At 41.5% G+C, this 16,118-nt stretch overlaps 1 protein-coding gene across 1 annotated transcript in view; it reads right to left on the reverse strand.

The window, feature by feature from the left end:
- The window catches only part of uggt1 (UDP-glucose glycoprotein glucosyltransferase 1), a 30,948-nt gene that overhangs the window by 1,703 nt on the left and 13,127 nt on the right, over positions 1 to 16,118 (reverse strand). Inside the window, exons 12-39 of the mRNA XM_011490262.3 lie at positions 15,744 to 15,835; positions 14,204 to 14,354; positions 13,819 to 13,938; positions 13,650 to 13,735; positions 13,191 to 13,326; positions 12,953 to 13,084; positions 12,116 to 12,280; positions 11,326 to 11,446; positions 10,851 to 10,949; positions 8,274 to 8,368; positions 7,781 to 7,987; positions 7,096 to 7,227; positions 6,863 to 6,993; positions 6,699 to 6,794; positions 6,395 to 6,497; positions 6,190 to 6,269; positions 5,526 to 5,715; positions 3,855 to 4,013; positions 3,665 to 3,750; positions 3,497 to 3,581; positions 2,642 to 2,730; positions 2,313 to 2,417; positions 2,099 to 2,183; positions 1,782 to 1,964; positions 1,527 to 1,687; positions 1,324 to 1,438; positions 944 to 1,060; positions 1 to 145 (exon numbers count right to left, since the gene is read on the reverse strand). Of these exons, the coding sequence (XP_011488564.2) occupies positions 1 to 145; positions 944 to 1,060; positions 1,324 to 1,438; positions 1,527 to 1,687; positions 1,782 to 1,964; positions 2,099 to 2,183; positions 2,313 to 2,417; positions 2,642 to 2,730; positions 3,497 to 3,581; positions 3,665 to 3,750; positions 3,855 to 4,013; positions 5,526 to 5,715; positions 6,190 to 6,269; positions 6,395 to 6,497; positions 6,699 to 6,794; positions 6,863 to 6,993; positions 7,096 to 7,227; positions 7,781 to 7,987; positions 8,274 to 8,368; positions 10,851 to 10,949; positions 11,326 to 11,446; positions 12,116 to 12,280; positions 12,953 to 13,084; positions 13,191 to 13,326; positions 13,650 to 13,735; positions 13,819 to 13,938; positions 14,204 to 14,354; positions 15,744 to 15,835 (3,466 nt within the window). The remainder of the gene's footprint in view (positions 146 to 943; positions 1,061 to 1,323; positions 1,439 to 1,526; positions 1,688 to 1,781; positions 1,965 to 2,098; positions 2,184 to 2,312; positions 2,418 to 2,641; positions 2,731 to 3,496; positions 3,582 to 3,664; positions 3,751 to 3,854; positions 4,014 to 5,525; positions 5,716 to 6,189; positions 6,270 to 6,394; positions 6,498 to 6,698; positions 6,795 to 6,862; positions 6,994 to 7,095; positions 7,228 to 7,780; positions 7,988 to 8,273; positions 8,369 to 10,850; positions 10,950 to 11,325; positions 11,447 to 12,115; positions 12,281 to 12,952; positions 13,085 to 13,190; positions 13,327 to 13,649; positions 13,736 to 13,818; positions 13,939 to 14,203; positions 14,355 to 15,743; positions 15,836 to 16,118) is intronic.

Raw genomic sequence — 16,118 nt, forward strand, 5'->3', positions numbered from 1 at the left:
CTGTGCTCTGCTGCCTTGCTGTGTGGTTTGCTCCCTCCTGCACCCTCGTCTGCAGGCGTTTGATCTCTTGGTCATAGTTGGTCCACTCCGCCACGATCCTCACTGCAGCCTGGAGTTTGGGCTCCTTCGTCATGGGGTTGTTACACTGTTGTTGGGTAAGAAACGGAAAAAACTTCTGTAAATTTATTACACATTTTAAGTCTATTTAGTCTGAAACGAAGACATCAGATCAGTTTGATCTGCTGATATAAACCGTCGTATTTGTTTTCTGATTCAATCTTTGTTTCATTATCTTGGCTTGGTGTTAAAAACAATATTTTTTTCTTTAATGGCTTCTTTTTCTTTAATGGCTTCTTTTTGGATTTAATAACTCATTTGGTTCTTCACGTTAAACTGTACTGCCCTCTAGTGGCTGTTTGGATGCACTGCAGTTTCCGTATCTGGAAATCACATCAACAAATCACTTAACACAAAAACATATTAAAGATCACAACGACAATTATCAAAGCACAACAAAAATAAAAAAAAATAAAACATTTTAGAAATCAAAACAAATTTCTAAAAAAATGAAATGAAATAAAAAAGATTAAAAATGTCCAGAAATGAAAGGTAAATGTTAAAAAATGAAAGACAATACTTATGGGACATCGCTGATAGGATAATGCTGTTAGCTTTTTGAAGTTTCAGTTGTTTCAAAGGCATCTTCAGTGTCCGGATACTAATAAAGGCTTCATGATTAGTATATTCAGTATCGCTTCATGCCAAATAAGGTTTGGTTGAAATGATGGATAAACTCCCATAGTAACAACCTTTTCTGTTCCCGTCAAAACAAAAAGAAATTAAAAAGAAAAGAGTTATTTACAGAAATCAAAATAAAATGTTATAATAAAGTCTGGTCTGTGTGTTTCACAGTGAACAGACCCGCACACAAACACACACTCACCAGATCTATCGTCTTGGCTTTCTTCTTGGAGCTGTCGTCACACCAGGTCTCGCACCACAGCCACTCCTGCGGCAGAGACTTTATGGGGACCTGGTGGATCATGTTGTTGGGGAGATCCTGAGAAAATACCAACAACACAGGAACCGTTATATGAGAATGCACAGAATACTGGCAGGAGACTGAGGCAAGGATGAAGTACAGAAAATGTAGATTTGTTTGACATGTACAGAACTGAAGTGATCTTTTTGTTCAGAGATTCCAGATACTTTCAGAGGAAACATTTCCCAGCTCTTTTCATTCTGGAGCAAAACAATGTCATAAGATCAGTTCATGGGAAGGTCTAAAGGGTTGTAGCCATGAGGCTGAGCAGACAGACACACCTGGTCAAGGTTGGACAGGCTGTTGGGGTCTTGGCTGAGGCCTTGGTACTGTCCTCTGAGTCTGTCTCCGGCGGCGATCTTCCTGAACTTCTTCAGGTCCACCACGTACAGGGCGCTGCAGAGGCACACGGCGAGGGGGAACAGACCATGAAGTAAAGGCGCTACGACACGGACGGCAAGCGGGAATGTGAGCTGGCACGTGCCTGATGTGGTATTTGCGCCCGGCGAGGTGGCTCGCCCAGTAGCCAGACTTCCAGAAGCGATATCCGTCCATCTCCCTGCGGCTCTCGCAGAACGGAGTGTAGCCGTATGGAGCTCCCTCCAGGTCAAAGTCACGCAGCTCCTTCAGGTCTGTGCGCACAATCTGAAGATCAGAAGCAAGAAGTCAGAGGAGCTCATGAGGTCCACTCACGCAAATTCAACTACAAGAGGAAAGATGAAGCTTTCTGAGGCCGAACCTGATCAGCATCCACGAAGAGGATCTTATCGACAGCCAGCGGGAACAGCACGTCCAGGAAGAGGATCTTGTAGCCCCAAATGATTCTCTGCTTCTCCGTCTGTTGGTGCAGCCAGCGCGGCCAGTTGTACTGGACCAGCTCGTACTGGAAACCATACTGCTTTGCCATGTGTGGGATGAAATCCTGTCAGGTCATATGCAAACAGAACCATGTTAAAGAGAATTTAATCAACGCCAGCTGGTAAAAAAAAACCAAAAAAATCTGCATTAAAGGAAATTATAATTGAATTTTAATGACAGAAAAAAAAAAACTCCAACCTTGAAAGTTGGGGACAGATAGTTCTTTAGGAACCAGAACTTGACAGGCGTTTTGGTGTTTTTTAGAACAGACAGCATCATAATCCTTTGAGGGAAGCAGAACAGGATGAAAATAATGGTTCGGACAGGACTGGGAACAAAGGAGCAGCCCGATCAATAAGGTCTTTGTGCAGAGGAGGCAGGGATGTCAGGTTTGGAGAATGTGGAGCCTCACCTGAGGAATCTCTCATACAGATGCCCTGAAGCTACAGAGAAAATGTTGATCACGTCATCCTTCTCCTGCTTTGGCTCCTCTGCCTTTCCTCCACCTGTAAAACCTCTGAAAGACATCATTTAAAGTCATTTCATCTTTTATTCCATGCTTTTTTTGTGGTCTGTATCGTCTTTCTGGACATAAAATAACATTTGCAACATGAGGTGCCAGCTCGTAGGAAAAAAGAAGACAAAGCTAACAACATTTGAGTTTTTTCAAGTCAATAGAAGCAGTTCACCTAGTATAAATAACAGAGAAATGCCATTTTTAAAACAGTTTTTGAGACACACCTGGCTAAAGACTTCCAGAAGCCCGTGTCATCTTCATCTGTTCCATCACTCAGAAGCTCCTCGTTGAACTTGTCCGGCTTCTTTTGGACCTAATCATCAGCAAACAGATCTAACTCAGTTAACAAAACAAACAACAGCAATTTATTAAGATGACAAAAACATCAACTCTTAGTAAAAACAGATTTTCTTCACTTAATTTTGTCAGATTATCATTTGATCTATTTTAAAAGTGTTCCCAGTGGTCTTTTTTATCAGGATTATGACAGTTTTAGCCAAAATCCAAAAAACCAGTGTCGCTTTCTGCACTAAGCTATCTGTCTACGCGCGTTCCTGCTTGAACCTAACATCACCGGTGAAACACAATGGCATGCACTATTGGAGCTATCCAGCCGAGGCTTGTGGTCCGGCCGGTGTATTTTCTTTATCACAACTAAGCTCTGTTTCAAACGACGTCTTTCCTTCTGCTCTTGATTCCCAACTACCGTACTTGAATCAAGAAATACTCAGAAATGCAGTTTGGACAAGGAGCAATATCAGTGTTTAATTTAAAGTGTTCAGTTCAGAAAAAGCTTCATAGCATTTAAGAAAGAAAGTCTGAAAATTAAACACCTAAAATTCTGCGTTCTACCTTATTAGTTTATGATTCCACTTTAAAAATATCTAAATTTACTCATAAATTTAAGCTTAAAATTGTGATCTAATAATAAAAAACTTCCTTTTGCTGTGTTGACAGTCAGCCTTTAGCTCTTTCAAGTTTATTGTCAAGCTGGTAAATTGCTGTGTGGATGCACATTTAAAAATAAAAAATTTAAAAAACAGGAGTGGTCGTCATGGCAACAACCCAGGTGAACTGACCTTTACTTTAATGATTCTACTCTTGAAATTGTTCAGCACCACTATGATGTCATCAGAGTCAGTGGGAGAGTCTGTGCCATCATGACTGCAGAGGGAGACACGGGAAATGAGAACGGAGGCTCTGCAGCATGGAAGGAGCTACAAAAACCCTTCCACTCTATGCCTGACCTGTAAATCTTGTAGATTTCATCAGAGCGCCCTTTTCTCAGCTTCAGCATCCAGGCGCCAGGACTGGCTTTCAGCTGAAAGTAACCCTGCAGAGAAAGAAAACAACAACAAAATCATAAAAATAAGCTTTAAATGCCAGAAAATTGTATTTTTAAGACAAAGAAATCGAAACAAAGAATTGACTTTTCACCAGATTTGCCATGACGATTGTGTCCACGATGACCGGCTCGGAGGCAGTTCCCAGGGTGAACTGGAGGCCACGTGGAGGCTGGCCTGAGCTCACGTCAAAACAATGGCCTTCCAACAGAAGATGCTCCAGCTCGTACTCAGCTGCCACAATGTTCTCCACCTGTGAGCGCAGAGGCAAAGGAAAGTGAAGGTCCTCTCCAGGAAGAAGGGGTTGTTAGGGGGGCATGCAGACAGAGGAGGCTTTCTAAACTATGTGTGAGAAAGAAAAGACAGCAGGAGAAACTTTGAACTTTGCAAGACAAAAAGTGTTTTTTCTTGGCAGGAACAAGAGGTTAGAAAAAAGTCAGTAGAGATGGAACAAAATAAAGAAACACAGAATTTCATGTGGAGGTTATAGAATATAAAGTTAGTGCTAAAATTCTCCTTTTTTACATTTAGAAGAAAGTCTTCTTGGCTATTTAGTATATTAACAGCTTTCTGGAATAAATGTGTCAGAGAATGTGGAAAAAGACTAAAATGACTAAGGCCGCATTTACACTGCATGGTTCAAGTGACCCAATTCCGATTTTTTCCTCTCATGCGGCACAGATCGGATCTGATCGGTGAATGTGTAAGCAGGACAAAAGCGCATGGATTCCGATTTTCTCAGATCGGATACAGGCCTCTCTCATATGTGGAAATAAATCGGAAACAAATCGGATACGTGCATTTGCGTGTGCCATGTAAGCAGACAAATCGGATATTCCCGTCAATACGAGTCGTACGTCAGTGACGTAAATTCAGGACACCACCAACTGAGATCACATGACTTATTAAGGTGCTTTTTGTGCGCTGATTTTGCTGTCAGCGTGTTACCTTTCAGCCTCAGGCTTCAGACCGTAGTCGGAAACCGCTGTTATGTCCGGCCCGATCCCGGTCGGGACGCAAACGGTAACTAATGAAGCGGGACACCGTTGCTATGGAACAGGCTAGAACCGTTTATTTCTTTGGGGGGCGTGTATGATGGGGACCGTGTGTGTGTGTGTGAGCGCGTGCGTGTGTGTGTGTAAGGAGAGGAGAGGGGGTGTGAGCGCGGAGCAGGAGAGTGTCGGAGAACCGTAAATTAAAAATAAGGTGTCTCGCCCAAAAGTTTTGGAGTCTTTCTTAACCCACTCTGGAGGCTGAGGGTTCAGAACGGAAAAGTGAACCCCGAGGAAATCTCCCGTGTGTTTCTGACTACGGTCGGAAAAGAGAAGTCGTCGCGCAGGAAAGCTTCAACACTTGGATCAAACTGTTAGTAAAGCACATCTGCAAACACTTCCTCATTCAAAACTCAGAGAGAGCCGACCAGCCCTCCCTTTTACTCTCCTGTGCATCCCCTCAGGAGCGCCCAAGACAACGCCTCCTTCCGTCGCTGCCTTGCCTCCATGACAACCACAGTCACAAAAGTCAGAAGGATGTCCGCGGAAGGCGGAAATACTGCTAAGTAGTCCTCAGAACGTCTACGTTTGATAGTTTCAGCATTGTATGGTGTAAATGCAAAAATCAGATACGGGTCACTTTTAAAAGATGATGTAAGCGGGTCATCAAAAAAATCGGATATAGTCAGAAATTTGGATATGAGCATCAAGACCTGCAGTGTAAATGCGGCCTAAATGTGCCCAACAAATCCTGATCAAACGAGACCGTTTACCTCTTGCATGTAGATGTTGTCCAGGTCGTAGCGGGTGCGAACGGACTCCACCATCCAGTTCTCGGGAGTGTGGAGGTTTAAGGTGAAGAGCGGAGACTGAGGCATGTCCAGAAACGTGGCCATGGGGCCGGAGGAGAAACTGCTGTCCGCCTGGAACGCCACCTCTGGCTCCAACACGTAGCGGTAAAAGCTAGAATGTGGCATGAAGGCGTTAGCACAGAGGTCCCCAACCCCCCCTGGTACCGGTACCAGTACCAGTCCAAGGGACAGGTGGTACCGAGCCACAGAGAAAGAAAGAAAAAAACACAACCTATTTTTTACCCGTTTTATTTACAATCTGATTCTGAAGGAAGTTTTATTTTGAAAAACTACTGGATTCTCCCCCACCGCATCCGACTCATTCTTGATGCATGTGAAGTCGTTCAGTCACGTGTTGAAAATCCAACCACTGCTTTCTTAAAGCAGCAGCACCAACCGCTAAATTGATACCCATCAATATTTGGAAAGTTTCTTTTCACAGAAAATAGCCAGCGAGGAAACAGAAGAAGGACCTTTGGTTTCAAAATAAAATGCAGCTGCATATATGTTGCTGAATACTCAAATAAAAAGAAACTTGGTTAAAAAAAAAGGTGTATGGCAGGTGTGGCTAAGGAGCGTTTCTCACCTCTTTAGGGGCAAATCTGACAGCTTTGACTGGCAGTTCATGAAGACGCGTAAGTTGACGTTAACCAGCTGCTTCAGAACCTAAAAAACAAGAAAAGTTAGAACAAAAACTGCAGCAGAACCAGACAGACTTCAGATCAACCCGTTACAGAAAGAAGAAAAGAAGAAGGGTCTCTCTATGAACAAAGAGACGGTGGGCGACCCACCAGCAGAAGTGGCGTCAGTTTCTGAGCATCCCTCGTTACTGGATCCACCACTGCGACCACATCAAAGTAAATGTCTCCCTCTTTGGGGCGGATCTTCACAGCACTGCCAAGGAGAAGCAAATCAATGCATGAGTGAAGTAAAACAAAAAGAAGAGTCCTGCTCTGCTAAGAATAACATTGACTTTAATTATTTTCCTTTCTTCCTTTCTCTATAGCAGTAGTGGAAGTGAATCTGCATTGTTTCAGTAAAGCGGCTCAATATCTCTAAAAAAAAAAAACAAAATCACAAGAGGTCCATCAGTACCTGTGACGGTCATCTGCAAAGCCGTAGTCCACTCGAGCTTCTCCTTTAGGCTGAGAGGAGAGCAGGGCATCCACCTTCATCACGAGATCGCTGGCCCTGAGGGGAAACGCCACATTAGCGCCCAGCGGCTCCTCTGTATAGAGGAGAACATGAGGAGAACATACCTGTCCTCCTCAATCCCAAAATGTTTGACTTTGCTCTTGATGCGTTCTCCAGATGTTTTCAGGATGATATTCTCCAGAAGCAGGAAGTCATCCTGGTTGAACACTTCCTCCTCTTCCAGCGGACCAATGACCTATGGAGTGAAGACACAGGAATAACTGCATTTTTAAAAACGCGAATGTTCTTCTCATCAACAAAAACGATTTTATAGGTCGTAGTTGAAAAACGGGCTCACTCTTCCGTTGCTGATCACCGCCCTTTGGCCTTTCTTCAGCTTGAGAACGTCTCTGCAGTAGGCGGCGTGGGAGAGCAGGAAGTCAAACTTGGGACTGTCGTATGCACTTCTGAAGAGCGATAAATCCATTCCCTGATCAAGAAAAAAGAAGAAATGACTCGAGAATTAAATGTTTTGATGATGACACAACATTTTTATGGGCCGCAGCAGTCCAGAACTGTGAAGACAATCTGGTCCTCAATTGTTTTCACAGTTCTTATTGCAAAATTTCACCCCCGCCACTCACTCAACTGTTAAAAATAACCGAATCAGGCTATTTAAAAAATGTCATACATGAATCGTTGGCTAAAGCTGAATGAAACGACATAATATACAGTATGAACACATTAGGAATGTGGGCGTGGTTAACAAAAAAACCTCAGTTGCCAAGGAAATAAAAAATGTACTTTTGCCAAAGCTCGTATAAATGACGTATTTGTCATTTCCAGATGATCAAAACATAAAATGGTTGCTATAGAGTTAAAACTAACAGAATAGCTGCCATTTTGAAAAACTTTTTTTTTCCTCCATGAATTTCTCACATGCAGATCTGACCTGGATGGCGGGGGCAAAGGGGTGGAAAACGGTGTGTGTGGCAGCCGCTCAGCCAGTTAGGTAAAGTCAAAGGGGGCGCGTCTCTCTTTACCCCGACACTGAAGTCTGCGATGTCCACGCCTTTCTCAAGCGCAGCGGCAGTCTCCTCCTTTGTCATCTTGGTGATGAAGTTCTTGGCGTTATTTGCCGACTGCGTCTGCATGGCGGTCCAGATGGCCCGCGTGACCCGGCTCGTCTCTGCAGAGGGATTGGCTGATGGGTTGTTGATCATTCCCAGGCGGACATTATTGCTGGTTTTCTGTTTTGAGGCAGGTCAGAGAAAAACAACAGTGAATGCTACAACTGTACAGCAGTTAATTAGAGTTTTTGGGAAACACTATTGTTTATTCATTTTTTCCTCTGAAGTTTGACATTTTGGAAACCATTAAACTAACATTTCATTTGTGGCTTTGGTTCACTTTTTCCAGAATATCAAATAGACCAATAAACAACTGTGTTGCACAAGCCTGGTTAGAAATCTGTTTAAAAAGCTTTGAAACAGTCACATTTCTGTCAACAAAAGAGTTGAAAAATAAAGTTTTCACCATGTGCCTGATTGCATCATAAAGGAGTCGGCGTCCCGAAGGCTTGTCAAAGTCTCCGACCACCCAGAAGGTGACAGGACGGATGTATCCATCATCTGTCGAGGAGAAAAAGCAAATGTTAAAAGTGGGATTTACAGCGACGGACTGGTTTCATGTGAATGGAGGGGATGGAGCAAAAGCTGCTTTTCACCAGCATGCTTTAAAGGGTTCCAAGGTGCATTCCTATCAACCATAACACCCCAAAATGAATAAAATGTGATTTCAACGCTCTGATATTCTATCAAAATCAATTTCTTTCACCCATTTCTTCTGTTCTTCATGGTTGTTTGTACACTAATAGTACTACTATACTTTCATTTCTAAATAACAATAAACATTTAACCTAAAATGTTAGACTGTACCGCATTTTAGACAGAACAGATTGACGCACTTATTCAGGCCACAAACCGCTTTCATGGCAGACAAAACTTTCAAGGATCGGCCTGTACGAGGCCAAATAGTGCACCAGATTTTTTTTAAGCTTCGGGTTTCTCTTAATTTTTGAGGGTTACGTTTATCTTCATCCTCTGTAAACTCTTTGCAGGTGGTTTAAAATTTCCTTTGTGCACTAGATTTTGAATGGAAACGTTCAAACATGATATCAATTTTCTCTTAATCTAAGGCTACGTTCACACTGCAGGCTGAAACGACCCAATTCCAAATTTTTTGCCCCTATGCGACCCGTATCTGATCTTTTCATGACAGTCTGAACGACACAGATCCGATCTTTTCAAATGTGACCCAGGTACTTGGGTATATGGTCCTGAATCCGATACATATCCGATCTTTTGAAATACGACATCCGTCTGAACGGCCAGGCCACATGTATCCGACCCGGATACAAACGTCATCATTCAGTGTTGTAGTAGGCGGGAACGAGAAAATAAACATCAACCGTGGTGGACGATTTAGAAAACATTTCCAGCGAAATGGCGTTGAACCTTTCCCGCAATGACTTTTTTCCCCCTTTCCGACCGTGGTCAGAAGCGCGGGGGACAGAAGGCGGATCCTCCTTCGGGCTTCACTTCCCCGTTCGAACCCTTGGATTCTCCAGAGCGGGTTAATAAAGAGTCAATAGCAGTTCTGCTGGGGGGAGCCTTCTTTTATTATCGTTCTCCTTCCTCTGTAACACACAACATGAATCCGCGCCCCCAAAGCTGCCCTCTCACTTCCTCCTGCGCTGCACGCGCTCTCTCCTCTCTCTTACACAGGAGCGCGCGGCCTCAGCACATAAACATCCCCATTCCACAACAGTGGGTACAGACGATCCCACCTCCAATGCCTTCTTAAAATGAGAAGATTGTAATTCTGCTGGCTCCTTTGTGAAAATAAATGAATTTAATAATGCAAAAAGAGCTCCGCTGTTGACAACACTGTTGTTGACATCCATTGTTAACGTTAGCTACTTCTGCAAACAACGAGTGACGTCGTTACCTGTTGAGAACTCTTCTGCGCATGCAGGTCACTTCCGCGTCATTTCACGGTCACACAGGAGATCACAAAAGTTTGCATTTAATTGGAAATGTGAATGGCCTTGCAAAAAAAATTGAATTTAAAACAAAAGTCGGAATTGAGCACTAAGCCCTGCAGTGTGAATGTAGCCTAATACAAATACATGAAAAACTGCCTTAAAACCTGGTAAGTTGTGATAATAAAAGGGTATGTGAAAACAACTGTCACAATAAATTTGTTGTTTTTTGTCTGTTAAATGGAGCTTTATGGTTTTAAGTCAAAGACTTTTCTTCTGTTTCCTCACTGGCCCTTTTTTTGCTAAAAGAAACTTTCCAAATACCGTATGTTTATTTTTTTTGACTTTCTATCTGGGAGGTTGCAATTTAGCGGTCAAAGCCGCCGCTTTCAGAAGGTAGGGGATGGATTTTTGAAACGTGACCGAGCGACTTCGAATGACTCGTCTGTGGGGGGGAGGAATCCCTTAGTTCAATATTAAAATTTGTTCAGAATCAGATTATATTACGGACCATTACCGGTCAGCGACCGGTAATGGTCATCACGAGATCGCTGGCCCAGATATTCACAATTTGAGACTATTTCTGTTTTTTAGCTAAATTGTTTGGATCCAGACTTCAACCTTAGAGGAAAAATTTGTAGCTGAAAAAAAGGAGTTGACACAAAAATGTGGTAGTGTGTCTCCCAGCTGTAAGTTTTTCCTGTCAGATTTGTTTAGCAGATGCTGAATCAGCCATCATGCGCTTTCCTCCGAGCGGCAAAAAGATAGAGGCATTCCAGCTCCATAAACAGGTTTAAGCACTGATGCACGGAACCAACATGCATAATGACTGGTGTTCTCAGAGAAAAGCAGTATGGTGTGTTCAGGAGTGACGTGGATTTAAAAAGTCATACTGCCATGTGTGAGAACAGGAAGCCGAGGAGAGGAAAAGGATGATTACCGTGCCTGTTGGCAGCGGTCATTCCTAATGCAGGGAAGTTTGAAAAACCAAACGGGTTAGAAGACGGACAAGGAGAGTTTGAGCTTATGGGGGTTTAAAAATCCAAACATATTTTTCCTCCTAACCATACCTTTCTTAGTCATGTAGTTCATGCTGTTGGCAACAGCGCCGTTCTTCTTCTTTGAGCTTAGCGTCGAGAAACGAGCATAGTCGTCTATGAAGAAGTTGTCTGGAAAAAGAGAAAGAAAAATGCTCTGCAACGGATTGGATTCATGAATAAAAACTTTTATTACTCTGATTTGTAAAAAACAGAAGCTTGATGACATCATCAAGTGAAATATATGAACCCATTTTAGGCTGGTTGTCGGTGCTACTCAAAATGCAGCATGTATTTTTATGTTAAAATCTGAAAACAAGTTTAAAACATGGGTACTTGATCATAAAGAAGCCATTTTTGCAGTCTTTAGTGCATTAATAATATCAAATGTTCATTTTATCAAGTAGCTGCACTGCTTTCCTGCAGACAGGATACTTGTACATCATTTGCAGTTTGCAATAGGAGAAAACATTTATGATAAAGAGTGATGCATGCGGCGTGAGCTCACTGGTATCAGACAGGTCCAGGTATGTTCTGCTGGTGGACAAAACCCTGGGGTTGATTCGAGGAACTACGTTGGGCTGATTCATGACAAAGTCCACAACGTCATGGTCTGTAGCCAGCTCCCCCTACAGGCGGAAAGACACATTTCATTTCACTACAGAAGTGAGGATAATACGTTTTGGCTGAGCGCAGAGCTGACAATGATGGAGGAGGTCATTTTCTACTGAGCTTAAAAACCTGTTTTAAGAGTTCTCAAATGTCAGTGGTTTTTAAAGTGGACTTTTACAAGTTTGTAAGTTTAGATTTCTGGTTAAAATGAAGTAAATTCTGCAGTGATGAGCAGATGACTTCCTCAGGGAAATCCAGGGAGGAAGTTTATTAAATTAAACAACCTAAAGATATTTCTGCAAGCATGTTCAATTTTAATTCTACACAGTGTTAATATTCAAACTTTATTGTTCTACTAGATGGATCCGTTGTAGTTATAAATATCGTTTAGTTGCAAATGGGCACATCTGATCTAACTTTACTGCAGCGTTAGAATAAAGTATGGCTACTTTATGTATTAATACTTACAGGATTTCATACTTATATCTTTATATCTTCTGCTTTTTTATATTTAGTTTGATTTTCAATTCAATATTCTAGATAAAGTGCTGCACAAAAGGTCTAAAACTTCAGGCAAGACTATTAATTATGATTATAATGTAATAGAGTCCAGATCACTTCAATAAAGTCAGACTGTCGTGTAGCATGTAGTAGCATGTAGTAAACATGTGCATGTTTTGACTGACCAGGTAGACGGCTCTCTGGTATACGGAGGTGGTCTCCAGGATTTTCTGCATGGTGACGGTCTCCAGCTCATCCGGGTCCAGCTGTTCCTTTCTGTAAGGTATGCCGTTGTACATGACCACGGGCAGTGGGCCCACGCCTGTCTGCTCGTAGTACGCCCGACCTTCCTGCAAGAGACCAAAATCCATGATGCTTTGCATTTTTACAATTGATTAATGAAGAACAAAGATGATAGATTCACAAGAGAGGCCAACTATATTAATCTCTCTTTGATGTAAAAGATTAGAAGACAGAAAAATAATGATAACCGTATTAATATAGAACACTGATGGAGGTTTGGCCCTTAAATATTGTTTAGAAAATAAGTTTTAATAGTCCCTCCATCTGTAAGGGCTTATGGGTAATGGAACATGTTTATGCCAATATTTAAAGCTCACCATTCAACACACACCTAAAATCTTAGACAATTTATGGATCCAGACCAGGTGAAACAACATTAATTTAAGGAGTATTGGTTTGGTGAAAGTCCTCTTTTTGTTTTAAATGTGTGAAATGAGCATTCATTTCTTACTTCATTTATTTATTTTTGGTTTCACAAAATATATATATATATATATATATATATATATATATATATATATATATATATATATATATATATATATATATATATATATATATATATATATATATATATATAAAAGAACATTGGAAACAAAAAAGTATGTGCCAGAAATTAGACAAAGAATTTTATTTCATTTCAGATATTACTGCGGCACAATACCTCCATCCCTAACTTTTTCTAGAACTTCCTGTTTTGGTTGCTTTTCCAGACTCACCTTTCTGTTGTTGTCGTAGCTGGAATCGGCTCCTAGGATGCTGCTGACCTCTACGTATGGAAACCTCTTCTCCAGCACCTTAACTACATCACTAACACTCAACTTTCCACCAGCCGGCACTCGGTTGAACATCTGGAGAGAAGCATGCCGAGGCAGAAAGCAGCAGTGAAGTCTCATCCCTGATGGTGTCTACATTCTTACAGAAAAGTTTCAGTTCTTCGGACTCTGATGATCTCACCGTGATCACACCATCAAATGCAGCCTGGCTGTCCACCTCCTCGCTGATGTAGTTGTAGGCTCTGACGAGCGCCACTCCTGCATCCTGCATGCCGTCAATGTCATCTTCATCGGACACGACGAACACCAGCCCGATCCTAAAGCAGAGATCAGTTTAGATTCTGAAAAACAGCTGAAGTTCTGAGTCCTGTCTTCAGAATCCATTAAAAATGCTTCACTGCACAGAAATAGTCAATTTGTTTCTCCAATCTTGTTCCAACTCTAAAGCACATTTTAACTTCATGTTTCATTGAGCTGCAACATCTCATTTCAATGCTTTTTTTCCCTCAACTGTTACACCGTAAAATATACATAACGTCAAATATAAAAAAAAAAAATCAATTTTACTCATTTAAACTGTGTGGCTCCATATCACACGAAGACTGTTGTTTAGACTGACATAGATGATGCAAACACCCACCTGAGCGGGATGTTGTTGGAGTAAAACATCTCAGCCACACTCAGCAGTTCTGCAGAATTTTCTTGAGTTGGGTCCAAAATTACCACCTAGAAAAAAATTCATTTGTTGGTACTTTTAAGGATTCAAGTTTGTTTGGATTTAGCTGGGGATTATGAACCAACAAGGTTACCAGGTTGTGAAAATTCCTGCGTATTTGCCTGATGACTCCAGGAAAAGTGGGTCTGAGCAGCTCCTGGACGTTGTAGGGCCAGGAACTGTACCTGTGGTCCGTCTCTAAATTGTTAATCCACTAAAAGAAAAAAGAAAAAGGTTGTATAAGTGAAATAATGGCAACCAAAGTACAAGCTTCAAACTGCTGGTAGCTGTGAAGTAGAAATTGAAAGAAGCTAGGATTTCTGGGTAAAAAAAAACGGAATTAATGCCTAAAAGTTTTCAAAAAAAAGAAGTTTCGTCCTGAAGATGAGTCTCCACTTCAAGACATTGTCACCTGGAAGAAATGCATGAAAATCTGCCTCCAGTAAAAGATGTTTCGTTACAGATGACTGCATTCTTACAGAGATGGCGGGGTTGCGGATGTCGACTGCGTAGTCGGAGTCAGCAGGCTGGACGTTGAGCTTTAAGATATCGTGGATGTAGGGCGTCTCGATGAGCAGCGAGCGCAGACCCTCCATGACCCGCGCTTCACTGCGCAGCACGTCGAACACGCTGCAGGAAACACCGCAGAGTTCAGTCAGTGTGCAAACGGATACTCTGACATCTCAATTTCATCGCACTGTAATTAAGAGTCAGCAAAACATTAGAGACGTAGGACATACAGAAGAATTAAGATACAAGTAAAAGATCCACTAAAAACTTGAGAGCTTAAAGGGCCGAAGAATGCCGTGCTTGATGTTGATGAGGGTTAGAATGATTTCAATAACTATTCACTTTCAGAATTGTTTAATTTTTTTTTACTGATTACTGTACAAAACTTACTGCATTGTTTGATAAATACACCTTTCTGTTGAGTGAGTTATAAACTAAACTCTTAATTGTAATTTTACTAAAAATATATATTTTTTAAATTGTATTTATTTAAGTTTTTAGTTAGTGAAATTGTAAAATAAATTACAAAAAGTAAAAAACACAGAATAGTTTTGACATTCAAACCAGACATCTGCTCACCTCAACTCAAACCTAGTTGGACCTTTCTGGAAATATGGTCAGAAGAATAACTTAAGGTAAGGTAAAGTTGACAACATTACTATTATTTACATTTTTATTCTAATATCTAATCATTATAATTTTTATTAGTTAACAAAATAGTGGTCTTATTTCAGTGAAGAACATCTTACCGCGTGCAGACATTTCAACCTTTAACAGTGAAATCCCATGTTAAGTTTTTTTTTTTTGGGAATTTGTGTATAAAACAACATAGGGAACATACAGCGCAAAACTAGAAGCAAGTCTGAATTGCTTGCATGTATGCATGCATAGCCTTCAGGGTTTCAGTGTTATGAATGAGGGGCCAAAGGGTCAAAGCTGAGGGACAAAATAATCATTTAGCCTCAAACATGCTGCTAGAGACCAAGCTAAAGCTTTCGCCCCAACAGCAACACTTCATTTGCATCAAAACATTTGAAATACTCAGAAACTGTATAATAGTTCTTCATTTGATGGCTAAAAGTATTTTTGTTTGACTAAGACCCACTCCGATGGGTAATCGGACATTTATAAAGAAAATTAAGCTTATTGTTGCACCGCTAATGTTAGGTTCGGGCAGTGATGGGGCAGTAAACTAACGAGAGAGCACGTAAACATGGAGCTCTCAGCAACGGGGAGGGAAAGGGCGGTGGGGCTGCTCCATGCCAACAGTCTTAGTACATTTCTAATGAACTACTGCCGCTCTGCAGAAACTATGTCCTAGAAAATGACTGTTTTCCTTTTTTTGTGGCTAAAAACGACATCATCATAATTAAAAGACCACCAGGAAAGATTTTCAAATAGATCAAAAGATGATCGGAGTGGGACTTACAAGAGTAAAGCTTCGTTTCTGTGCTGGAGTTAGAATGGAGACAAATGGGCTAAATTTAGCTACGGTTCTTGTGTGTTTACCTAAAGATATCTTGCGTTTCCAGATCTATATGTAGTCCATTGATGAACAAAACCGAGTCCCCTGGCTGCAGCCCCAGATTTCCTTTGAAGAACTGAGGAGAGGAAAGAAAAAAAGTCAAAATGACTGAGGCCTGTTGTCATCAAAGATAAAAGCTCCCACACAACACAGTCCAGATCGCCACACAGTCACAGAGTCAATTAGGCTGTAAAACTCAAGGCAGCAGTCAACAGAAAGATGTAATGAGGCAGGTTGACAGTTTCAAACAAGCGCTGCCGGCTCCGTTCAAAGTCAGTCTGTTTGGAGCGATCGGAGCCCTTGAAACAGATGCAATTATTAGAGAAAGTGTGTTAACCCAGTTTGTCTGCATGGGCAAA

Source organism: Oryzias latipes, chromosome 22 (genome assembly GCF_002234675.1).
Source record: "Oryzias latipes chromosome 22, ASM223467v1".
Lineage (NCBI taxonomy): Eukaryota > Metazoa > Chordata > Actinopteri > Beloniformes > Adrianichthyidae > Oryzias > Oryzias latipes.